Source organism: Pantherophis guttatus, chromosome 4 (assembly GCF_059756535.1).
Source record: "Pantherophis guttatus breed Tessera chromosome 4, ASM5975653v1, whole genome shotgun sequence".
NCBI lineage: Eukaryota > Metazoa > Chordata > Lepidosauria > Squamata > Colubridae > Pantherophis > Pantherophis guttatus.
The window spans coordinates 133,727,991-133,751,324 of NC_142066.1; the positions used below are offsets into that span (position 1 = coordinate 133,727,991).

Sequence of the window (23,334 nt, forward strand, 5' to 3'; positions counted from 1 at the left end):
AGATCTGGGATCCTCCGTATCTCTGGGGGGAGCTCGTTCCAGACAGTAGGTGCCTCCACAGAGAAGGCTCTTCCCCTGGGGGCCACCAGTCAACATTGTTTGGCCGATGGCACACGGAGGAGCCCCTCTCTATGAGAGCGTACCGGCTGGTGGGAGGCTATTGGTGGTAGTAGGCGGTCCCGCAAGTACCCAGGTCCTGAGCCATGGAGTGCTTTAAAGATGGTAACCAAAACCTTGAAGTGCACCCGGAAGACCACCGGGAGCCAGTGCAGCTCGCGCAGGAGGGGTGTTACATGGGAGCACCATGTCGCTCCCATTATCACCCGTGCGGCCGCACTCTGCACCAGTTGGAGCCTCCGGATGCTCCTCAAGGGGAGCCCCATGTAGAGAGCATTACAATAGTCCAGGCGGGAGGTGACGAGGGCATGAGTGACCATGCGTAAGGAGTCCCGATCCAGAAAGGGACGCAACTGGCGAATCAGGCAAACCTGATGAAAAATCCTCCCGGTCACGGCCGTCAAGTGCTCTTCTAAAGACAGCTGTGAATCCAGGAGGACACCCAAGTTGCGCGCCCTCTCCATGGGGGCCAATGATTCGCCCCCAATAGTCAGTGATGGCACCAACTGACTACATCGGGACATCAGAAACCATAGCCACTCGGTCTTGGATGGGTTGAGCCTGAGCCTATTCCTCCCCATCCAGATCCGCACGGCCTCCAGGCACCGGGACATCACTTCAAGGGCATTGTTGGGGTGGTCTGGGGTGGAGATGTACAGCTGGGTGTTGTCAGCGTACTGGTGGTACTTCACCCTGAAACCATGGATGATCTTGCCCAGAGGCTTCACATAAATGTTGAACAGGAGGGGCAAGAGGACCGACCCTTGCGGCACCCCACATATGAGGGGCCTCGGGGTCAACCTCTGCCCCCCTGTCAACACAGACTGCAACCGGTCAGAGAGAAAGGAGGAAAACCACTGCAACACCGTGCCTCCCACCCCTAACTCTTCCAACCGGTGCAGCATGATACCATGATCAATGGTAACAAAAGCCACTGAGAGATCTAACAGGACCAGGACAGAGGAGCACCCCCAGTCCCGAGCCCTCCAGAGATCATCTATCAACGTGACCAATGCCGTTTCCATGCTGTATCCAGGCCTGAAGCCTGACTGGAACGGATCCAGATATGTCATTTCATCCATGTACTTGGGAAGCTGTTGCGCAACCACACTCTCAACAACCTTAGCCACAAAGCAAAGGTTGGAGACCGGACGATAGTTTACCAACATTGCCGGGTCCAGAGAAGGCTTCTTGAGGAGAGGCCTCACCACCGCCTCTTTCAAGGCGGTGGGAAAGTCACCCTCACCCAACAAAGCATTTATAATCCCCTGGAGCCAGCCTCATGTCATTTCCCGGGAAGCCAGCACTAACCAAGAAGGACACGTGTCCAATAAACAAGTGGTTGCATTCAGTCTACCCAGAATCCTGTCCACGTCCTCAGGGGTCACAGAATCAAACTCATCCCATATAACATTCTCAAGACCTGTCCCAGTCCCTCCCCCTGAGACTACCCAGTCAGAGTCCAGATCGTCCCAAATCTGAGTCATTTTGTCATACAGATACTGATCAAAATCCTCGGCTCTACCCTCCAAGGGGTCCTCCTGCGCTTCCTACCAATTTCGGAAGGCTGGAAGGCTGAGTCAACCTTGAGTCTAGTGATATTTGAACTGCCAAATTGCAGGCAGCCATAGGCAGCAGAAGTAGCCTGCAGTAGTGCATTCTAACCACTGTGCCACAACGGCTCATTTGTTATACTAATAAATATATATATTATAACTATGTATTAGTGATACAAAAACAACTATGTTAAAATATGGAAGGAGATAAAGTTGGGTTTAAATAGATGGCAAAAATTAGAATTGTCATTGATGGGAATGACAATTTAATTCAGTAATTAAAATGAATGTACTACCTAGAATGTTATTTTTATTCCAGACCAATATTGATTAAAGATTTTTCTTTGAAATAATGGCAGAAAGATATATTCAAATTCATTTGGCAAAATAGAAATCAAGAATTAAATACAAGTTTCTTACAGATCTTACAGGTTTCTAAATAGAATAGAATATAATTTTTTATTGGCCAAGTGTGATTGGATACACTTGTCTTGGTGCATATGCTTTCAGTGTACATAAAAGAAAAGATATGTTCATCAAGAATCATAAGGTTCAATACTTAATTATAGTCATAGGGTACAAATAAGCAATCAGGAAACAATATCAATATAAATCGTAAAGATACAAGCAACAAAGTTACAATCATACAGTCATAAGTGGAAGGAGATGTGTGGTGGGAACGATGAGAAGATTAATAGTAGTGCAGATTTAGTAAATAGTTTGATAGTGTTGAGGGAATTATTTGTTTAGTAGAGTGATGGTGTTCGGGAAAAAACTGTTCTTGTGTCTAGTTGTTCTGGTGTGCAGTGCTCTATAGAATCGTTTTGAGGGTAGGAGTTGAAACAGTTTATGTCCAAGATGCGAGGGGTCTGTAAATATTTTCACAGCCCCCTTTTTGACTCTTGCAGTACACAGGAAGGCAGGTTGCAGTACTCAATGGAAGGCAGGTTGTTAGCAATTGTTTTTTCTACAGTTCTAATTATTCTCTGAAGTCTGTGTCTGTCTTGTTGGGTTGCAGAACCAAACCAGACAGTTATAGAGGTGCAGATGACAGACTCAATAATTCCTCTGTAGAACTCTGTATTAGCAGCTCCTTGGGCAGTTTGAGCTTTTTGAGTTGGCACAGAAAGAACATTCTTTGTTGTGCTTTTTTAAATGACATTTTTAATGTTAACTGTCCATTTTAGATTTTGCAATATGGAGCTTTTCCTGGCTTTTGTCTGTGAAATAGGTCTTGCACTTCCTTTTCTGTGATTATTAGGGGTTGTGAACCTAATGGGATGGGGTCAGTTATAGGAGGTTTGGCTGTTGAGGTATCTGAGATGGGGGTTGTGGACATAGGTGGCTATAGTTTCCTTTCAAACCTGCAGTAAAACACGTTCAGGTCATCTGCCAGTTGTTGATTTCCTTCAGTCTGAGAAGAAGGTTTGCCATAGCTGGTGATATTTTTAAGAGTTTTCCACATGTTTGCTGATTCATTTGTTGAGAACTGATTCTTTAGCTTTTCAGAGTAGCTTCTTTTGGCTGCTCTGATCTCCCTTGTTAGTACATTTCTGGCCTGATTGTACAGCATTTTATCATCTTTTCTTTAGGCTTCCTCTTTGGAACAACGTAGCTGCTTAAGTTTAGCTGTGAACCAAGGTTTGTTGTTACTGTATATTCGCAAATTCCTTGTTGGTACACATACATCTTCATAGAAGCTGACATATGATGTTACAGTATCTGTGAGCTCATCCAGGTCTGCAGAGGTATCTTCAAAAATATTCCAATCAGTGCAGTCAAAGCAAGCCTGTAGCTTTAACTTTGCCTCCTCAGTCCAAGTATTCACTGATTTAATTGTTGGTTTTGTGGTTTTAAGTCTTTGCCTGTAAGTAAGTACAAGTTGAATCATGCAATGATCAGAGTGCCCTACAGCTGTTCATGGTAAAGACTTATAAGCATCTTTTAGTGTTGTGTAGCAATGGTCAAAAGTATTCTTGCCTCTAGTGGGACAATTGACATGCTGAAAGTATTTTGGTATTTTGCTTGTTTAGAACTCCCAAAACAATGGCCAGTAAATCGGGGTATTTGGCTTCAGCCTCCATAATTTGGTCAGCTAGAGTTCGTAATGCCTTGTTTACACAGGCTTGTGGTGGGACACAAACAGCATTTAGAAGAAATGAACAAAAGTCATGAGATGAATAGTATGGTTTGCAGTTGATAATTAATGGGGCAATAGTGGGGGCAATAAGCTGACTTTGTATAAAAAAGAACACCGCTTTGGGGGGAGCGAAAGCCCTACTAAGCAGGTATATACAAAAGTATGAAGGCTATTGCTTAACGTATTGTAAGCCGCCCTGAGTCTCCGGAAAAGGGCAGCATATAAATCAAACCAATAAATAAATTAATTAATTAATTAATAATGTCTCTAAGTTTTTGTCACAGAATTTATATATTATAGTTATATCCTGAGACCAGCTGTTGTTGATATATAAGCATAACCCTCCTCCCTTCTTTTTACCTGATGTTTTTGCAATTCTGTCTGATCGTTGAATCTGAAACCCTGGGATATGCAAGCTGCTATCTTCAATTGATTCATTTAACCAGGTTTCAGAGAAGCATAGGGCTGCTGAATTGTAAAAATCAGAATTGTATTTGTTTAAAAGGAGTATTTCATCCATCTTATTAGCAAGTGAATATATGTTGGTTAGGAAAATTGAAGGCAGGGGGTTTTATTTCTCCTATTCCTTAACCTGTTTAAAATTCCCACCCTTTTACCTCTCCTTTGTTTCCTCCATTTGGTTTTTTTGGTAATCCATGGCTCTGGGGAAATTGCTTCTTCCTGTGTTAGAATCTCCTCCGCGTTTGTAAAGATGGGGAGGGGGGGTAAAATCACAGAAAGCTGCTCCTTAAAGAAATGTAGCTTAATTTTTAGCAGATGGTCTTGTGAGTAAGAACTCCGTAGTGAGTCACAGAGAATAATTAAAAATAAAGAAACCATTAGAGAGTATTTCACTGAGGCAGCCTTTGGCGGTGCCATCTTGGATCCCAAATGAGTGAGGAAGGCCATGTTTACCAAATTTTAGATTATATTATGATATTTGTTGTTTGGTATGGTTAAAAGATTGGATAACTCTAAAAAATTCAAGATTGCAAGACCTTGATAGTTGTGATTTGAGATTTGGATGGCATGTCTATGTGTGGTATGACAAAGTACAAATTAACCCTGGATTTAAGAATAATATTATTAGGCAAATGATTGGGCATGTATGGTGGAAATATAAAAGAATACTTTGGTCATTAACTCATGAAGTACTATATAGAACAGAGATCCTATTTGAAGGTAAATGAATTACATATCAGAACTTGTTGACATTTGAAAAAGAGGGACTTAAGAGAAAGACAAGAAAACAAGACATGAGTAAGTGAAGGTTTTGTTTGTGACTACTTTAATTATTATAGAATTTTTTAAAGATTTAAACTTGATTTTAAAAAGTTTTGTTTTTACAGTTAAAACTGAATTGGATATCAATTTATATTCTAGAGATTGCTAAAGTATACAAAATGATATTCAAGATGAACCTGGAAAACAAATATATAAAAGACTACATGGTAAAATTTGTGGGTAATATAAAGCTAGATAAATGGGAGAATGTATGGACTAATGGATTATAATTTACTTTGAGTTGTAGTTTGAAATAAAATTTTTACAAAATGATGTATCATTGGTATTTGATTCCAGATAAATTAACAAAAATGTATAGAGGGACTTCTGACAAGTGTTGGAAATGTAATCAAAATCCAGATACATTTTATAATATGCTGTGGTCTTGCAAGTATGTGAAAACATTATGGATAAAAATTAAAATTATAATGCAGAAAATACTTAAGATACAAATATTAATAAAACCTGAAGCGTTTCTTTTAGATAATATGGATAAATCAATTGAAAATTAATTTGGGACACTATTTCTTTACATGGTGACTGCTTGAAAATTTTACTTGCTAAGCACGTATGTGGACTTTCTATGTGTTAAATAAAATAACAGATGGTTATCAGAAGGAATAGTGTAATAGTTTGGCTAACCTGTTGAGTGTTTTTTTAAAAAATATATAAATTGGGTCAATTTGATTATTAGATAGAGACCTCCATGTCTGAAATTTTTGTTTGTATAATATATTTTTCTTGTTAAATAAGGATGAGAATATTTATAACCATTTGCAAACCCATTATGTAAGGGGAGAAGAATTTATCTGTTTTTTAAATTTTTCTTTTCAGAATCCAGCCAGGCTGGTGGTGGTTTTTTTATTTTTAATGTTGAATGTCTGGGTCATATTTTTTTTTTGTTATTACTATTGGTGTATGTTTTTTCTTTTTTTTTTCTGTTATATATTTTATTCCCATTGGTAAAACATAATAAATGTATATATGAAAAAACTTTCTAAAAAAGACCAAATGATTTTTTTTCAGATATAGCCACATTTTATTTGTCTTTAATCTGATATCTTGTTGTTCTTTGTAACTTAACAACAATAAATAAGAATATAAGGAACAAAGAACACTAAAGCAAAGTGAAGAAATAGATAAACAGGCAAGATATTTTCTGGATATTTCTATCCAAAATTGAAATAAAAAATAAAAAATAAGCTACAAATATTTTGCAAATTAATAAAAATGCAAATATAGTCCAATATAGATGTAAATCAAATTGAAGCACTTTCACTATCCAAGGACACAGCTCTGTTTCCTTATAGAAAAGCAAGAGTTATTCAAAACAACCACCTAAATCAAAGGGAAAAAGAAAAAAATAGAACAGATAAAATCCAGCAGGGATTAAAACAAATCAGCTAACCAGTCAACTTTTTTTAAAAAAAACCCAATATAAAACAGAAATTGAAAAAGTTAAAGTTAAAATCGAAAAGGAAGATGGATGACCAGTGATTTTCTGATCACTCCCCCAGGGAACTGGAATCTTCAAGATTCCCTTTTCCAGCTGAGTCCACAGCCATGTTAAAGCCATCTTGGTTCATTCCTAATTGCTCCCATTCAAATTCAGGGAGCAGCACTGCTAGAGAACCAGTTATGGGAGCAAAATCAGCAGATTGTCAGCAGGAAAAAGAAAAATCCCTACTATTCAGCAGACATCTTGGGAAGAAGTCATTAACATGTAATAACTCTGAAGTGCTAAATAAAGTGTTCTACATACAAGTATCCATGAATATATAAAATACTTTAATCAATACAATAAAATTCTTATTTTATTCACTTTTTGGTGATAATCTCTTTACTAAGCATTTTCTTTATTATCCCAGACTTGCATTGTATACTATTTTTACTTCATTCAGCAACCAAATTTCTATAATTCAAAGGCAACTTCATTTTTCATTTTCATATATTTTTTATGATGTGCAAAAGAGTAAAACTTTGACCTTCCTACCCCTGCATGACATAAAGCTAATGTACAATTTCCAAATCTCATCCATTCAATTTATATTCTGTTACTTTTCCGAGCAACTTATCAATCAATATCATAAATACATAAGTATTAACAAAAGATTAAAAATGGAATGATTAATAAGAATTATAATCTATCTAGTAAACCACTCCTTGCAAACTTCCTGAAGAGCAGTACATTTCCTGGTTGGTAGGATGCAAGTAACAATGTTTTGGCTCAAAATGTGTTTTGGCTTAAAATGTGTTTTCTAGACTAAAGAATTTAGCTTGCGTAGAAAAAAATGGAATATACTGTACTGGACAAAATGTGCCCAAACTAATCTTGGTTGTTGTTACTATTAGCAGTAAATGAGTCATGTGGAATAATTACAATTAAGGTTGATAATCTGGTCTGTTCTTTCCTTTCTTTACTAAAAAGCATTATATGATAGTCATCCATATGGAATAATATCTATTCTCTTGGATTTCTATTCCTGCTACTGATTCAATAGAAAGAGAAAAGAAAAATCAAATGCACCATTGAGCTCCACTGAATCATCATCTTCTTCATTCAAACTGCTTTGGTCATCCCTCTACCCTGGGATATCTCTTGGGGAAGAAGGTTTGAAGGAGCTTTGAAAACTTTCCCTTCAATTGTTTATTCTTTATGACTGAAGGCAAATATATGTGGCTGTTGTTTCCTTGTGCTGCCAAAACTTCAGCTCCTAAACACCTGATAAACTGGTGGCTTTCCAGGTTTCAATCATTTTCCTGGATAGCTTTGTTCCTGCACAGTCAACAATCTTAGTTGTTGTGAAATTGAATGTATGTCCTTGTTCATTGCAGTGTGAGGCTACCAATGAGTTTGTGTCTCCTCATCTGAGTGCTTGCTTGCGTTCTTGCAATTTGATTGTTAGCTTCCTCCCTGCCTGTTCTACATAGTCACATGGGCAATCCATGCAAGGGATCTGGTAGATTACATTAGAAGTATCTCCCACCTCCAAGCAATCCATGTAGCAGGATCAAAATGTAGGTGTGCGTAGCATTTCCAAACTACGTGCCTAAATTTTGGTGCTGCTACATGGGCGAAATATAGAATATGTTCTTTGGGCTATTCTGTGAGTTGTATTTATGTGGTACCTTCCTATTGGTTGATTGGTATGTTGGTGGCTGGCAATTGGTTGTTGTTTCTTTCTGCTGTCAAACCTTCAGTTCCTAAATACCTGATAAGCTAGTGGTAAATCGGCAACTCCTGTTGACTGACAAGGGGCCCATTTCTCAGGCTTCAAATTTCCCTGTCTATTTTTGTGCCTGCACGGCCAACAATCTTAGTAGCTGCAAAATTGAATTATGTCCTTGTTCATTGCAATGTGAGGCTATTCTAGTGGAGAGAAGTTTCCTGAAGATAGGCTCCAGCATGAGTCCAAAAGCTTAGAAGACTAAGCTTCTGGTTCCAGTGACCAACCCCGATTCAGTCTTGTTTATTCTTTCTCCTTCTTTCCTCAGTCAGTGCATGTAATTTAGTGAACCTTTTTTTCCCTCTTCTGCTGGGTGTCTTTACACAACATAAAAATTTTGTAATTGTAGTTTGCAGGGTGCTTTGAGAAGTATTTGCTTCAGAACATCTATCTCTTTTTCTTGATTGAATGGGGTTTCAAATATGATCACTTTCTAGCTGAAAGTCACTGGGTTGGCCATTTCAAACCAGCATCTTATGTCTTTGCAGACTTAGCGCCTGCTGCATACATAAAGGCATGCACTACTCAAGTAGTGATCCACCATGAGATCCTTTCATACCAGAAAAATGTCTGCTCCAGCATGTCTGTTTGTTCTAACTGATTGACTGGCACTCACTAGTTCTCTGGGTTGATTTTTGTCCAGATCTCAGGTAAATAGAGCTGGATTCCTATGAGTAATAGTGCATGCATTTAATCCACAGTCTCTTGGCTTTCCTTTTTTTCCACTTCTTCCAGCAATAATTCTGGGTAGTATATAGATGTTTTACAAAGTGACATACACAATTTTTTTTTACTGTTTCAGATTTGCATTCAGGAATTCAAAAAGAGCACAATACCCAAGTATTCTATTTTAATGTATTCCACCATCTCCAGGGACACTTACTACTTGCATAGGTATTTCTAAATTGAAAATGATTAGTGCATCATAAATAATGGAGTAATACATAATGTCACCCAATCCAAAGTCTCCTCTTAGAATGCATCATTTACCTCTCTTTCCATCCAGATCCCTTACAGGCTTTCAAAGTCCAGACTTCTATTCCTGATGGTCCATTCTCATTCACAATCACCAGCTTTAGAGCTTAAATTGAGGAAATGCTACTCCTTCAGGTATTTACACATCTCATTCATTTTCAGCTAAACAACCTGTCCCTGCTCAGAGACAAAATGAGGACTACTAAATACCACATTTGGATGTTTATTTATATATTGCTTGTTTGTTTATTATATTTCTTTGTTGCCCATCTCTTTGTGGGGCAAATCTGTGTCGCTTACAACAGTAAGATGTAAAATGATTTTTAAAAAAGATGTAAATACAACAGTAGTAAAAACAGAGTATCAGTTTAAATAATTATAAGTAGCACAGGAGGGAGCAGGGTGCACAGTGGGGAGGTGAGGTCAGCTATTAGTCTAATAGCTACCTCCAGTATGATATTCCTCCATTGTGACCCTGGACCAATCATCAGAGCTGCCCAGAAACCCAATGGGGAGTATCATACTGGATGTGAAGAATAGTCTTCAGGCTGTTACAGATGGACAGGTGGTTGGGAGCAAACTTCCCCCAGAGGTCAGTTCCAAAGGATTGGCACCAGGGATGGGTTCTACTTATCTCTGCTACTGGTTTGCAACGGGAGCACACACGCTTGGGCAGATTATCTGTGATGATGTCCAGCCAGGTGGGCGGAGCCTCCTGCCGCCATTACTACCACTTCGCAAGAACCAGACCGAACCGGGAGCAACCCACCACTGATTGGCACCATGAGAGAAAGCTCTTCTTCTGGGCTCTTCCTTGATCGATGGGATATGTAACAGGTCTCCTATGTCAGCATGAGTCCAGGGCCTGTCCTAGTCAGATGAGATGGTTCACCAGATAACCTGAGCACATGCCATGGAGGGCTTTAAGGATCATAACCAAAACCTCGACCTGTACCCAGAAGAAAACCAGCAGGCAGAGCAATTTGAGGAGGAGCAGTCTAAGAGTTCTTCTAGGGGCCCTAAAGGCTGCTCACACTGCCACACTTTATACAAGCTAAAGCTTGCAAATGAATTTCAGGGGTAGCCCATGTACAGTGTGTTGCAGTTGTCCAGGGGATGATTAGCATTTGAGTAACTGAACACAGGGAGACCGAATCCAGGAAACGCTGCAGCTGGTGCACAAACCAAAGCAAAGGTTCTAGCCATCACTGCCAACTGCTCTCCGAGTCACATTCCAGGAATTTTCCATTAAAAGTTCTGCCTGAAAGTAGATCTGCTTAAGTTTAGGGCAGCAAGTTCATTGTTTCAAAACTACTCAAATTAAAGAACAAAAAACAAACTTTGCACAAAAAGTATTTTGTAACAGGATGTAGCCATTTTCAACATCATGGGTGGAGTAGATTGCAGCCGGAAGCATAGCATGCCTCCTTTGCTGTTTAACTGTTCAGTGATGCTTTCTATCAAACACAGATGTGAAAGTCCTGAAAGGCATAGAAAGGCCTTTATTATTTATACACTTTATTATTAAATACAATGATGTGTGTAATATGCTATCTTGCTTCCAATTTTTAAATGATATGTTAATTTAATGAGTTTAGAGAGCTCTGGAAAACATCCAAAATGGTCTTGGTCTGCCTACAAGACATTCCTATAATATGGGACAACCATGCAGTGAACTGAAGGTTTACTAGTTCTAGAGCTTTGGTTTCCCAATACTGTCAAAAATGGGCTTGTTTGTTATAATTGACTCTTGCTATTCATTTACGCTTTCTGGCTCTGTAATAAAATGGGAATAAGAAGACCAGTCATAAGGAATCTAATCAATCAGTTTGTTTCAGATGGGGGTTTGATGGTGGACAAGGATTCCTTCCTTCCTTCCTTCCTTCCTTCCTTCCTTCCTTCCTTCCTTCCTTCCTTCTCTTCTCTTCTCTTCTCTTCTCTTCTCTTCGCTTTTCTCCTCTCTTTTCTTTTCTTTTGCATAATTGTAAAGAAAACGCATCAGGCTGAGAGATTACTACAATAGGCAATTGTTGGTTAGGAAGATATTCTACTTCTATATGACCTAGCAGATCTTCTTTAGCTGGACTTCTAGGACCCAACAGAAAATAAATTATTGTCTTTAGAATGCAGAGTTGAATGGCTTTACACTCTCTCCTAAGACAAAGGACCTAAAGGAAACGGAATCACAGCAATTGGAAGACTGGCCTGATGCTGTCACCCCAAAAAGGGGCAGTGGCAAGCAACTTTCTTCCCACTATCTGCTAGGAAAACCACTCATTTCTAAGTACTGGGATTACTATCTCTGCTTTGTATATATTTTAGTTTTAATTAATCTCAGTTTTTACGATTGATTTTTATATTTCTGCTTTTTTATATATTTCTGTTCATTATATGCATTATTTTTAATAGATTAGTGTACATCAATGAGAGTAATTTCTCCTAAGGCATCTGTTTATATAAGAGAGAGAAAGAGACAGAAAGAGGGAGGGAGGAGAAATCCAAAGAGGAAAAATAGAATGGGCACAGAGACAATAATTTCTAGATTGGTCAGATGGTGATTAAAAACCAGGAAAAATCTGGTAGCACTTTTTAAGGCATAGACTTTTAAGGACTGCCATTTACCTCATCAGATATAAATTCACAAAAATTTATGCCTTTTAATAAAATGTGTTAGTTGGAAAAGATGCTATCAGACTCTTCCTGGTTGTTTGCCCCTATAGAGTAATTTTTTTGTTATCTGTAGTTCAGATTTCAAGCTGAGATATACTTTTGAAATTAAGTCTGCGTCCTCATGGCTGGCTCATAGTACCACTTTATGAAACCTTAGTAAGACCACAGCTGGAATATTCATCCAGTTTTCATCATCATATTACAAAAAAGATGTTGAGACTTTGGAAAAAGTGCAGAGAAGAACAACTAAGGTGATTAAAGGCCTGGAGACTAAAACATATGAATAATGATTGCAGGATTTGTGTATGGCCAGTCTAGAGAAAAGAAGGACTAGGAGTGACATGATAGCAGTATTCCAGTATTTGAGAGGCTGCCACAAAGAAGAGGGGTCAATTTATTTTCCAAAGCACCATAGGGAAGGACAAGAAATAATGGATGGAAACTAATCAAGGAGAGAAGCGAGCTGGAATTAAGGAGAAACTTCCCAACAGTAAGAACAATTAACCAGCGGAATGCCTTGCTTTCAGAAGTTGTGGTGCTTCATTATTGTAGATTTTAAAGAAGAGACTGAACAGCCACTTGTCTGAAATGGTATAAGGTTTTCTGCTTAAGCAGGAGGTCACTAGAAGACCTCCAAGGTCCTTTCCAGATCTATTCTGAATTGAATTGAATTCAGTGTTTGCTTCTAAACTAGTAACTTTAGTATATTTCAGGGGCGGGTTTCAAAAGCCATTGCTACTGGTTCATTCATGGGCGCTCATGCGCTCGTGTGCACAACACTTCTGCGCATGTGCAGAAACAGATGGGTGGGCGGAGCCTCCTGCCACCACCACTACTGCCACCGCTACCGCCACCGCTACTGGTTCACCCAATCCGGGACTATCGGTTCCCCGATCCAGGGTGAGCCAGTAGCAACCCACCACTGGTATATTTGTATTATGAATTCTATAAGAAATAGAATAGGATTAACACTTTAAATTATTTTGTATATTGTTATTGATGGGGTTATGTTGTATTATCTTACATCATTGTATGTTGCTATGTTATAGAGTTCCCCAAATGGAACTATCTCTGGATATTTTCATCTTCATAAATTCAGATAAAAAGTAAACAATTAAACACCAGCAAAATAAATAATAGCATAAAAATCAATAGAAAGAAAATAAAATAAAATTTAAAAAACGTGGGAATATTGCAGTCAATGGCCCAAATTAAAACACTTTTGCTCATCAGTGGAGCAGTCATAACCTTCCAGCCCCTATGGCCAGATGGAACATTGTGTTTAATGGATTTTCCAGATGTAATTGTTTATGAGAATTACCTTGTGAGACAGGAGGAAGAGCCACAGACTAGATAACCATCATGCAAATGGTATCTCACTCCACAGAAAGAAAAGGAGCATGGACAGTGTCTCTGAAAGGACACTCCCTCATTTTCAGGAAAGTAAAAGTAAAGGAGGGGAGAAAGGCTTTCAACATTCAAGATTCTGTTACTGTAACCTTACAATAAAGATAATGTTACTATTCATGGTTTGTGCATGTTGTTTGGATTACCTTGAAGATCTGACCCCAGTGAAGGTTGCAAAGAGTTGCAACAGATTACTGTATTTACAATCTAAGGTGTGGCACAGTGACAGATATGGAATAAAGATACTTAATTCTCAGTATCTGCTCTGATACAAGACCATCAAAATTATGAAAAAGAAGATGAGTAGTTTTAAATGCTCCAAAATCTGTCTGGCTAACATGATAGTTGTAGAATTGCTTTTCATTAAAGGAGGATGAATTGCTAGACAGCCATTGTGGCACCACTCTACCTGTTCCTAGGCAAAGATGAAAAGAGAAACAAAGGTGCTTTTTGAAAATTAAGATTAAGACCTGCACATAAAGGTCCTTCTGTTACTGAGCACAGATTAATTCAGTAAGAGCAGATTCTTATTGTTAGCTACAAGAGTGCCAAGTCTGGCAAGGAATTAGAAGAAGGGCTCCACAGCTTTCTGGCAGAAGGGAGAGAAGTATAAGGTGAGTTGTAAACTTAGAAGTATTCTGCATGTGCTGAGGACTGCCTCTTGAAATATAGGAGTAATCTTCAAATTATAACCATAATTGAAACAGAAACTTCCATTGCTAAATAAGGCAGTTGGGTTGCACTCTTACAATCTTTTTTGTTGTGGTTGCAAATCACAGTGTGGTTGTTAAATGAATCTGGTTTCCCCTATTGACTTTGCCTGATGGAAGTCAGCTAGGAAAGTCACAAATGGTGAACACATGACCCTCGGACACTGCAGTTGTCATAACTACATGCCAGTTGCCCACATCTGAGGTGTCATCTTCAATGATCACGTGAGAACCAGTTGCAAGTCACTTTTTTTCAATCCTGCTGCAACTTTGCACAGTTACTAAATGAGTGAAAGTATGAGGAATATCTGTAATAGATTAAAAAGTCAAAAGGAGTAAGCGAATTGTGTCTATCTGATCTCTGTTGGGTAGCCTTCTAAGGAATCTGTGGTCTGTGTATACAATGGCAGTAATAATAAAGGAGAATATTTGTAGCTCAGCATTGAAATGAAGGTTCCTTGGTGCTCTCTGAGCTTGGACATTTTCTAGCAGACATTTCATTACCCAACTAGGTGACATTATCAGTGCTAGTAAGAAGTGGGATTTGATTTCAGTTTATATTCTAGTAGTTTGCCCTGTCAATTTTTGTGGGAGTGGTTGTAGATGTTTTTTGCTTGGGTTGTTTACTATTGCTTGTTTGACAGTTTCTAGATTGGGGTATTGTTTAGCTGATTGTTGGTCTGATGTTAATCTTGGAGTTAATCTCTGCTCATCTGGGTGCTGGTTGTTGGTGGGAAGGTGTTTTGATGTCTCTTTTGCATAGTATATAGATTTTTTCTTTATGTCAATGAGTCGTTTGATGGCTAATTTGCCAGAATGCCAAGCTTCTAGAAATACACTTTGGCAGTGTAGTGCATATTACTGGTATGTAGGAAGTAATAGCAAATTTGAAATGCTTCTTTAATGGTCCAAACCTCCTTGTTAAAAAATAGTTTTACAGACTAATACCAAATGCCCAAAAAAGAATGCATAGGACCTGAGGGTTACCTGAAAGCTATAGAGTAAATCGAAAAAACAAAGCACCCCAGGCAAAATAAGTTCCAGACAGAATTAAGATAATGCAAAATGTATTGAAAAGTGAATGAGTCCCACTTAAACATTAGTGAGATAAACCAATGGTATGATCAATCCTGCCGAATTAGGAATCAACTTAAGGTAAGATCTACATAGCCTATGAAAAACCATTTAACTTTCAGAGAGTACTGTTAAGTACTCTTGAAACAAAATGGACTGTACTTTAGTTGAATCGGAAGCAGTGGTGGGTTGCTCCCAGTTCTGTCCGGTTCTTGTGAACCTGTAGTAAAAGCAGTGGGAGGCTCTGCCCACCCACCTGGAAGTAATAATTGATGATCTGCACATGCGCAGAAGCGTGCACATGCTCCCATTGCAAACCAGTAGTAAAAGTAAGTAGAACCCACCCCTGATTGGAAGGTACAAATACTCTAATGCAGAAAAACAAAGGCAGATATCTCAAGTTCAGCAACTTTAAGATATGTGGATTTTAAGTCCCAACATTCCCCAGCTAGGCACTGAAGACCTCCTCAAACTTGACTGATATGAAGAATCAGTTCCTCAGAATAAATTAGTATTGCTTTTAAATAAATGATCAAGAACTTCTTCAGAAATTATGAAACTATGATTCATAACTATCTGAAAGATAAACGTTTTCTAAGCAGAATAGCATTGCTCTATGATGAAAATTCCTACATGAACAATAAAAAATAATTAAATATATGCCCCTCTTTCAAGAGAATCAGACTGTATGCAATTTCCCACTAGGACTAGCTTGGTAAAGACAGACCTCTTTAGCAACCATTCTCAGAATTCAGAAATGAATAGGAAGGGAAGTTATTATAAAGGTTTGGGAATGTGGAAACTGGGCATCATGAATTGTATGGTAGACAGGGAATTATACATATTTTTTTTTTGACAAGAATAAATTACTGGTAAGGGAGGAGGAAGAGCAGAACATTCTTCCATAAGTTTTCATTCATATATTTGACATTATGTAATGACACTTCACAAGCATTGAGGTTCTGACAATAAGACTTACTGTGCAAGCAGAAGATCATCAGAGGACAAGATTTGTGCTTCCACATTCCCAAATTCATCTGCATAATCTAAATTGGCCAGGTTATCTAAAATATACTGGTAGCTACAAGTTGTCTTTCACTTACAACCATTTGTTTAATGACTGTTTGAACTTATAATGGCACTAAGAAAAGTGACATATGAGTAGGTTTTATACGTACAAATGTTGCAACATCCCCATGGTCATGTGATCAAAATTCAGATGTTTGGCAACTGGCATGTATTTATGATGGTTGCACTGCCTGGGATCATGTGAACACCATTTCTGATCTTCAGAGCCAGCCTCTGACAAGCAAAGTCAATGGAAAAAGCCAGATTCACTTAATGAACAAATGATTGATTTAGCAACTGCTGTGGTTCACTTAAGAACTTTCTTTTGCAAGAAAGGCAAAATTCACTAAACAACTATCTTGCTTAGCAACTGTAATTTTGGGCTCAGTTGTGGTTGTAAGTTGAGGACTACCTGTGTAGGCCTTCTGTGCAACAGTACAACTTTTAGTGAGCGGTCCAGCTGCATAAGTTCAGCTTCTGAATTCTCTTATGTTCAGGGAGAAGAGGTGGAGAAGGCTCAAAGCAAGTACTGGAGTTTTAGCTTCCCACCCGTGTTTTCCTGCAATACCTTGAATAATTTCCAGTTGGTGCAAAATGAAGCAGCATGCATGGTTTTGGGCAGACCTCAGTGTGCACATGTATCACTTCTCCTGTGGGACCTGCATTGGCTGCCGATTTGCTTCCAGGTGCAATTCAATGTGCTGGTTGTCACCTTTAAAGCCCTTCATGGCTTGGGACATGGTTATCTAAGGGACCATCTCTTGCCGGTCACATCTACCTGACTCACTAGAGTAAGGAGGCAAGGAAAGTTAAAAGTCCCATCACCTAGGGAGATACACCTGGTGTGACCCAGAAGAAGGCCTTCTCCATGGTGGCTCCCTATCTCTGGAACATTATTCCCCTGCTCTTCTGGAAAGAGCTGAAGACCTGGTTCTGCCAGTGGGCCTGGGAAACGCAGTGCAGGATGGAGCCCATTAAATGGCTCGTGTGATGTGTTATCATCAGAGCGGGGATGTGGGTTTATTTTATTTTATTATTTTATTAATTTATAATATGATTCTCTTTTATTAGTGTTATTGTTTTTGTATTGTTTTTTTAAAAAAATTTGATTTATATGCCGCCCTTCTCCTGAGACTCAGGGCGGCTTACAATGCATTAAGCAATAGCCTTCATACTTTGGTATATTTATACAAAGTCAGCTTATTGCCCCCACAAACTGGGTCCTCAATTTACCTACCTTAGAAAGGATGGAAGGCTGAGTCAACCTTGAGCCTGGCAACATTCGAACTTAGAATAATTGCAGACAGCTGGTGTTAATCATAATGCTATCAGTCTGCTGAGCCACCAGGCTATAAATACATATTTTTTATATTCTTCTAAGCCACCAAGTGCAAACAGGCGACAATATTAAATAAATAAATAAATAAATAAATAAATAAATAAATAAATAAATAAATAAATAAATAAATAAATAAATAAATAATTCTCAGACCTGAATTCTGAGTGCTTTGACATATTTATTCTGGTATTTCTTCCAATAGGCTATCTCTGAATATTGAGTTAATCCTTTCTCTTTACAGTCCACATCCTGAGCTAGGAGCTGCAACTATGTGAGATATTCCCACACCAAATGTTTAACCTGCTATAGATATCACAGCTGAGAGCTGCTTGCTTGACTGAATCCTAAAAATGATGTGCCATAACATTCATGTAGATTGGCTTCATTAACAAGGCATGTCCATTGTACCACCTTCTTTCATTAGGCTGTTCACAGATTACTGATGGGGAAGTTGCCTGGTCTCAGGAAAATATAACATTGTAAAACAAAGGCAATATATTTGTTTGGTTTACATCCTATTTCTGTGCCGTGACAATAAGAAAACAACTCTGGACTCTGGCAGCAGCTACAGGGTAAATATGAACTGTATCTTTAAGATGAATTATCTTTGTTTCTCTGCCACTTGTTGGGCTAGTCCTTTAATAGTCAGACGTAGGTCCATACAGTAGACACTTGACTCTGAGCAGAATGCTGGTTTCTTAATTAACATATTAATACATCTTTATTGCAAATTAAAATGAAGTCATATAAGTTCATTGTCCTCTGTATAAAAGAGCAGTGTCCTCTTACATCAATTGGTTCCCCCCCCAGCTTTATACATATATAAAGCTGGGGGAAATCTTATATATATATATATAAGATTCATTGTTCAATGCTTCATAACCTTGATCAAGCAGTTGTTGACCTTCCTGACATCTTTGCCTAGACTAGAGCACGGCTAGATCTTTGCTGAATTTTCACAATAATGATAATGCTGGCTGGCAAATTCTAGAAGTTAATGTTCACACACTGGGAACATGTTAAAATTGAAGAGAGATATGTTACATAAATTTAAACTTTAAGAGAATACTAGGAACAAGGGATTACACAACAGTTTTCATGAAGGCTGTCATAGAGAAAAAGTCATGGTCAGAGTGAGGATTCCCAAGAGGTTAAATTGTTTTTATATTTCCAACAACTGTTGAATTTTAATCTTCTGTTATTAGTAGGGCAATAATTTTCAGCCAGTTTTCTATTTTTTTTTATTTCAGTCAATTTTCTTTTTTCTTATTTCTTAGAAATATATATGTAATCTATATTTCCCTTTTCTCTGGTATCAGACTTGATACTGACGATAAAGCTGCTTCAACATATGAAAAAGCTAATATGCACATTTCATCCTAAAGGATGACTATGAAGCAGGAACTTTCATGTTATTTTGAAATCTTTCTATTGCTTTGAATTATAATTTGTGGAATATAACATTTATCAGTAGACTTTATAAGAAACTAGAACACCAAACCTGTAAAAATCTTAGAGTTGCTTACTATAGGCTATAAACTATAATGACCAAAGGCAAATATATGTGTCCCAGAATAATGTTGAAGGATCCAATCTTAGTTGGTGACCAGGACCAGAGGTCTGTGCTTCCAAGCTTTCAGAGTCATGCTGGAGCCCATCCTAATGCAACTTCTCAATCTCACACATCCTGGGGATTGAGAAGTTCCCTGAGGTTGGGCTCCAGTACAAGTCTGAAAACTTGAAAGAGCAAATCTCTAATCCTGATGATTGACTTAGATTGGATCCTATAAATAGTAAGTTACCTCAAGATCTGCTTTATTGATGGTGACAGAAAGAACACTTTATTTATTTAAATTATTTATTTTGTCAAGCATGTATTAGGTAATATATATACTGTAAGTATAAACATGATTATTAATACGTGAAATGGATATGAATAAAAGGGGATATTAGGACAGGGATGGTAGGAGATGCTGGTGCACTTATGCCTGCCCCTTACAGAACTCTTAGGAATGGGGTGAGGTCAACAGTAGACAGTCTAAGGTTAAAATTTTGGGGGTTTGGAGAAGAAACCACAGAGCCAGGTAGTGTATTCCAGGCATTGACCACTCTGTTGCTGAAGTCGTATTTCCTGCGATCCAATTGAGTTTGGAGCGGTTTATCTTAAGTTTGTATCTATTGTGTGTTCGTGTATTGTTGTGGTTGAAACTGAAATAATCATTGACAGGTTGGATATTGTAGTAGATAATTTTATGTACTATGCTTAGGTCAGACTGACGTTGGCGTAGTTCTAAATTGTCTAAGCCATAATTTCAAGTCTGATGGCATAAGGTATTCTGTTACAAACAGAGGAGTGGAGGATTCTTCTCATTAAATATCTCTGGACTCTCTCAATTGTATAACTGTCCGATATGCAGTGTGGGTTCCAGACAGATGAGCTGTATTCGAGAATTAATCTAGCGAATGTTTTGAAACTTTCATCAAAATTTCCTTGACATAGTGCATAGCAGTAATTTGTCTTTGCCATCTTTCAGATTATAGGATCCAATCTGGGTCAGTCACTGGGGCCAGAGGTTTTGACTTTTCAGCTTTCAGATTTGTGCTGAAGCCCATGCTCAGGGAGCTTTTCCCTAGCAGAATGTGTGCTTTGGGTTATTCTACACATGGTATTTATATGGTGCCTGGTTGTATGTGGCTTTTTATTTGTTGAGTGGGGTGTTGATGGCTGGCTATGGCTATTAAGTCATTGGCTGTTTCTTTGTGCTGCCAAGTTTAAGAACTGTTCAAAGTTTCAAAAGTGCTGAATGTGTCATACTTATTCACTGGTCTTCTATGTTCCGATTGTTGTAGCACTCTGTGCTCATTAGATTGCGATTTGGGCATTCAGGAATCAATTTACAATTAACAATGATTGCAGAATCCAACCCTCACATGATTGCCATTTGTGACCTTCCCACAACCTTCCCACAAACAATCAATGAAGAAGCCAGGAGAAAAAGTCACAAGTTGCTCTAGTAAGTCCCTCTACCTTCCTGTGCATCATGCCACTGCATGATAATATATTTATGCCAACTGGACACAGTTTCTTTCTCTGGATTTTCTGATGCAATCCTTTTTGAAAACTAAAGTGCCTTTTCTCCTCCTTAAATATCAGTAACCTCTAGTCACTAAAAGTTTAGCTTTCCTGAAGAAGCTGAAAGCAAAGCAGGGTAATCATGAATCCAGGTATCCCTGGATTCTTTGTCCAAATGGTAACATCCAGGAAGGAATATTACTCTGAATTGTTTGAGATTTGGTGTAGTAGGGGTGGGCATAACATTCAGGGTCTAGGACCAAAAAGGAGGTGCTGCTTCTCTTGAATAGTCTCTAGAAAAGGACATCAACAATACATACTGTACACTGCTGCACACTGAACAGTGTATGAAGGGAACACATGTGTTCCCTTCACACATAAGAAGATAAATGGGGACATTGTTGGCTGTGAGAGCAATTTATCTGGGCATTGATGCAGGCTGCTCTTGGAAATTTGTTGAGACTCACATAAAGAAAAGAAAAAGACCATTTAAACATGCATTAAAGGTGTAGAGACTTTGATTCCATATACAGGAAACACTAATGAAATAGTAGAAACTTGTGATTTCATATCTCAAACACTGGTTTAGGTGGCATGTTTGATTTTGAAACCACATATAAAGTTGCTTTGAAGGGAGCAACTAAAGAAACCATAACTGATTTAATGAACTCTTTATCATTCACTGTGGTAGAAGATCTTTAATAAAGAAACAACTTTTGTATACTTTCTACACAGTGTGCAAAGGAACCACTTCTAAGTCTTCTTTAATTAAAATCTTTCATTTGAAAGTATACCATACACAATATGTTTTTACTCAGTAAGTAATAAATTCAGTCTTTTTATATCATGGGTTAGACCAATATATATTGTTAATAAGGTTTATTTTTTTCAAATATTTTAAAGTATTAATTTATGAACAGTATAATTCAAAACCTTAAATTTTGAATGTATTGTGTCCAATAGGTTTTATCCTTGGATAAGATACAGTTATTGGTTAATTTAATTCTTGATTATCTACAAGAGATTGTGAATCCTTATGAAGAATAACCGCATTGTCGCTATACAAAGAATTGTCAAATCCAGCAGAGACTTGTTGTTGTCTGTTTCTTCTTCTGTAGAAAATATAGGCTGCAATTCCTGCACCAATGACTATGAAGATAATTGGGAGAACTACCCCTACAGCTGTGCCATGTGTCGATAGAGATGCCACTCTTTTCTGCACTAAAATATCAAAGAGAAGAAAAAGCACTGAATACAGTTATATTGTAATAAAACTCTGACTTATTTTTTTTTATTGAGAAAGAAGCCAAGAGAGATTGCATCCTATCCAGCAGTCTAATAAAGGCAACGCTAACAAGAGTCAACTACCAATCCCAGGAATTTGTGAACTGTAACTCAGTAAAAGAGAGTAACTGCAATACACTGTCTTTTCCTGTTCATTTCAGATCCCAAAGGAAATTGATACGTGTTGCCTGTAAAAGATAAGGATTGACAGTCTTTTGATGTAAAACTTGATGCTAGAAAATGTGAATTCTTCCACAGCAAATATAAGAATAAATTGCTATGGCTATCACTTATTGCTAATTATTTATTTGGGAACTGAAAATAATCACAATTATTCAATCTCACTAAGATTGAAGGAGGATTTTCATAAAGAGATCGCCCATGTGATCTCATCTATGGAAGGGGAAATTAGGAATACAATTTTGGACTGACACTGTGGGGAACAAACATTCTTTTCTTTCTGTTCTGCAACAAAACATGTTACAGACCTGTCTTTTTATTTATTTTTTCCAAATGTATAAAGATATAGTGATTTGAGACTGTATCTATAAAATATGCTCGTTTCTGATTGACAGCTATGATATTTGGATAGCAGCTGCTAAAATCTCAAGGTTGCCTACAATAAAATTATTTCCAGTTCATTCTAAGAAAAAAAAGTTAATAAAATGGCAATTGGCAGCCACCTCAAGGATCTTCATAGCTTCCATTTCATTAAAATAGGAAAAAATATTTAAAACAAAAATTAACTACTGTAACTTAACTTACTGGACATACAGTAAGTCTTCATAACAATTTTGAATACATTCTATTGTCATTTAAATCTTTTAATCTACAAACATAGGTTGCTCTATTCAGCTCACAGATATGGAAAATGTATTACTGAACTTTAAAAATAATACTTAAAATTACTTTCTTACCTGAGATTTCTGTAGGCTTTATAGTTGATTCTTCAATAACTAGAAAATAACCAAATGTTTTCAGTATATAATTACTGTTCATGATTTACTGTATACCACTAAGATAGCAATGAAGAAGGATACAAAAACTTGTAATTTAAGACACAAAAACTAAAAATAATACTTTAGTCTAAGGATAGAATAGCCAGGTAGAAATGCAACATTTCAGAAGTAATAATAAAGCAATCCAAAGTTCCTTCTTTAGATAGATCTAAAATATTATGTAATAAACTTTGTATAGCATCATTCCTGTCTTTTGATATTCAATTTATTCAGCTCCATGTCTTAGCAATAAAAGATTAGTTCATTGATACCATAAAAAAATTGAAATAATAATTAAGGGGCAACAAATGATGAAAAGAAAACTTTGTTTGTTGAACATTTATCAAATGCTAACAGTATAATTAATTATCAATATTAATATGTCATTCAATTATTAGTAGCAAAAATTAAT

At 37.6% G+C, this 23,334-nt stretch overlaps 1 protein-coding gene across 1 annotated transcript in view; it reads right to left on the reverse strand.

Annotated features, from left to right (window-relative positions):
• Nucleotides 1–21,476: 21,476 nt before the first annotated feature.
• The window catches only part of LOC117654955 (macrophage mannose receptor 1-like), a 54,843-nt gene continuing 52,985 nt past the window's right edge, over nt 21,477–23,334 (reverse strand). Inside the window, exons 29-30 of the mRNA XM_034401936.3 lie at nt 22,842–22,880; nt 21,477–21,861 (exon numbers count right to left, since the gene is read on the reverse strand). Of these exons, the coding sequence (XP_034257827.1) occupies nt 21,635–21,861; nt 22,842–22,880 (266 nt within the window). The 3' untranslated portion in view covers nt 21,477–21,634. The remainder of the gene's footprint in view (nt 21,862–22,841; nt 22,881–23,334) is intronic.